The sequence below is a fragment of the Labeo rohita genome, unplaced genomic scaffold (assembly GCF_022985175.1).
Source record: "Labeo rohita strain BAU-BD-2019 unplaced genomic scaffold, IGBB_LRoh.1.0 scaffold_598, whole genome shotgun sequence".
NCBI classification, from domain to species: domain Eukaryota; kingdom Metazoa; phylum Chordata; class Actinopteri; order Cypriniformes; family Cyprinidae; genus Labeo; species Labeo rohita.
In genome coordinates this window covers 9,093-9,848 of record NW_026129522.1, presented here as the reverse complement: position 1 = coordinate 9,848, position 756 = coordinate 9,093, and the positions used below count along the sequence as shown (strand labels likewise).

Sequence of the window (756 nt, the reverse complement as noted above, 5' to 3'; positions counted from 1 at the left end):
CAGACCAACCGTATGATAAAGAGTTTTATTCTCACTGTCTACAGTGAAGAATCTCATCCCAATTACATCAGCAACAAGAATCAACATCTCAACATCACTCAACTCTGTCGCACATGTTCAGGTATGGCAGCCCTGATATAACATGTACATTCCAATATAACATTTTAAGAATTAAACAACATCTAAATCATAAAATAAAACACAGATATTTAACATTCCAGTTTGATGTTTTATTCTTCAGACTGTGTCCACTATTATGATTCTGTTGAAGCTGTGGTCCGATTGGTCGTCACTGCTCTAATGGGCGTGGCTGCTGCGGCTGCTGTCATTGTTTTGATTTATGACATCAAATCCAGAAGAGATGACTTTCTACATTCCTCTTCCTCAAAGCGTGATATTAAAAGTTCTATCAGTGGTGAATGGAATCAGTTTGAAATGAGAACAAGAGACTGAAGGCTGTTAGTACATGTGTATGTAAACTCATTTTTACTTAAAAAAGGTTATCTGCAATGTTTATCGTCTTTTCGAGCAAGGTAAGCGATGTTTTGAAATCGTTCAGGTGGGTGTGTCAGCTGCGCACATGCCGACACAGTTAACTGATCCAACACAAAACATATTTTTTACGTAAGGAATTATGCAGGAAATATTAAACATGAATATATATCTGGTATTAGTATGTGAAACTGATTTGATATTGATATTGTCATTAAGGACGTGGCACTACCTGATCACTTCTGTATTTTCTTTGATATATTG

At 36.1% G+C, this 756-nt stretch overlaps 1 protein-coding gene across 1 annotated transcript in view; it reads left to right on the top strand.

Moving 5' to 3' along the window:
- Positions 1–453, top strand: part of LOC127161236 (uncharacterized) — a 12,887-nt gene extending 12,434 nt beyond the window's left edge. The window contains exons 4-5 of the mRNA XM_051103878.1: positions 72–121; positions 242–453. Coding sequence (XP_050959835.1) covers positions 72–121; positions 242–453 — 262 coding nt within the window. The remainder of the gene's footprint in view (positions 1–71; positions 122–241) is intronic.
- Positions 454–756: the final 303 nt, after the last annotated feature.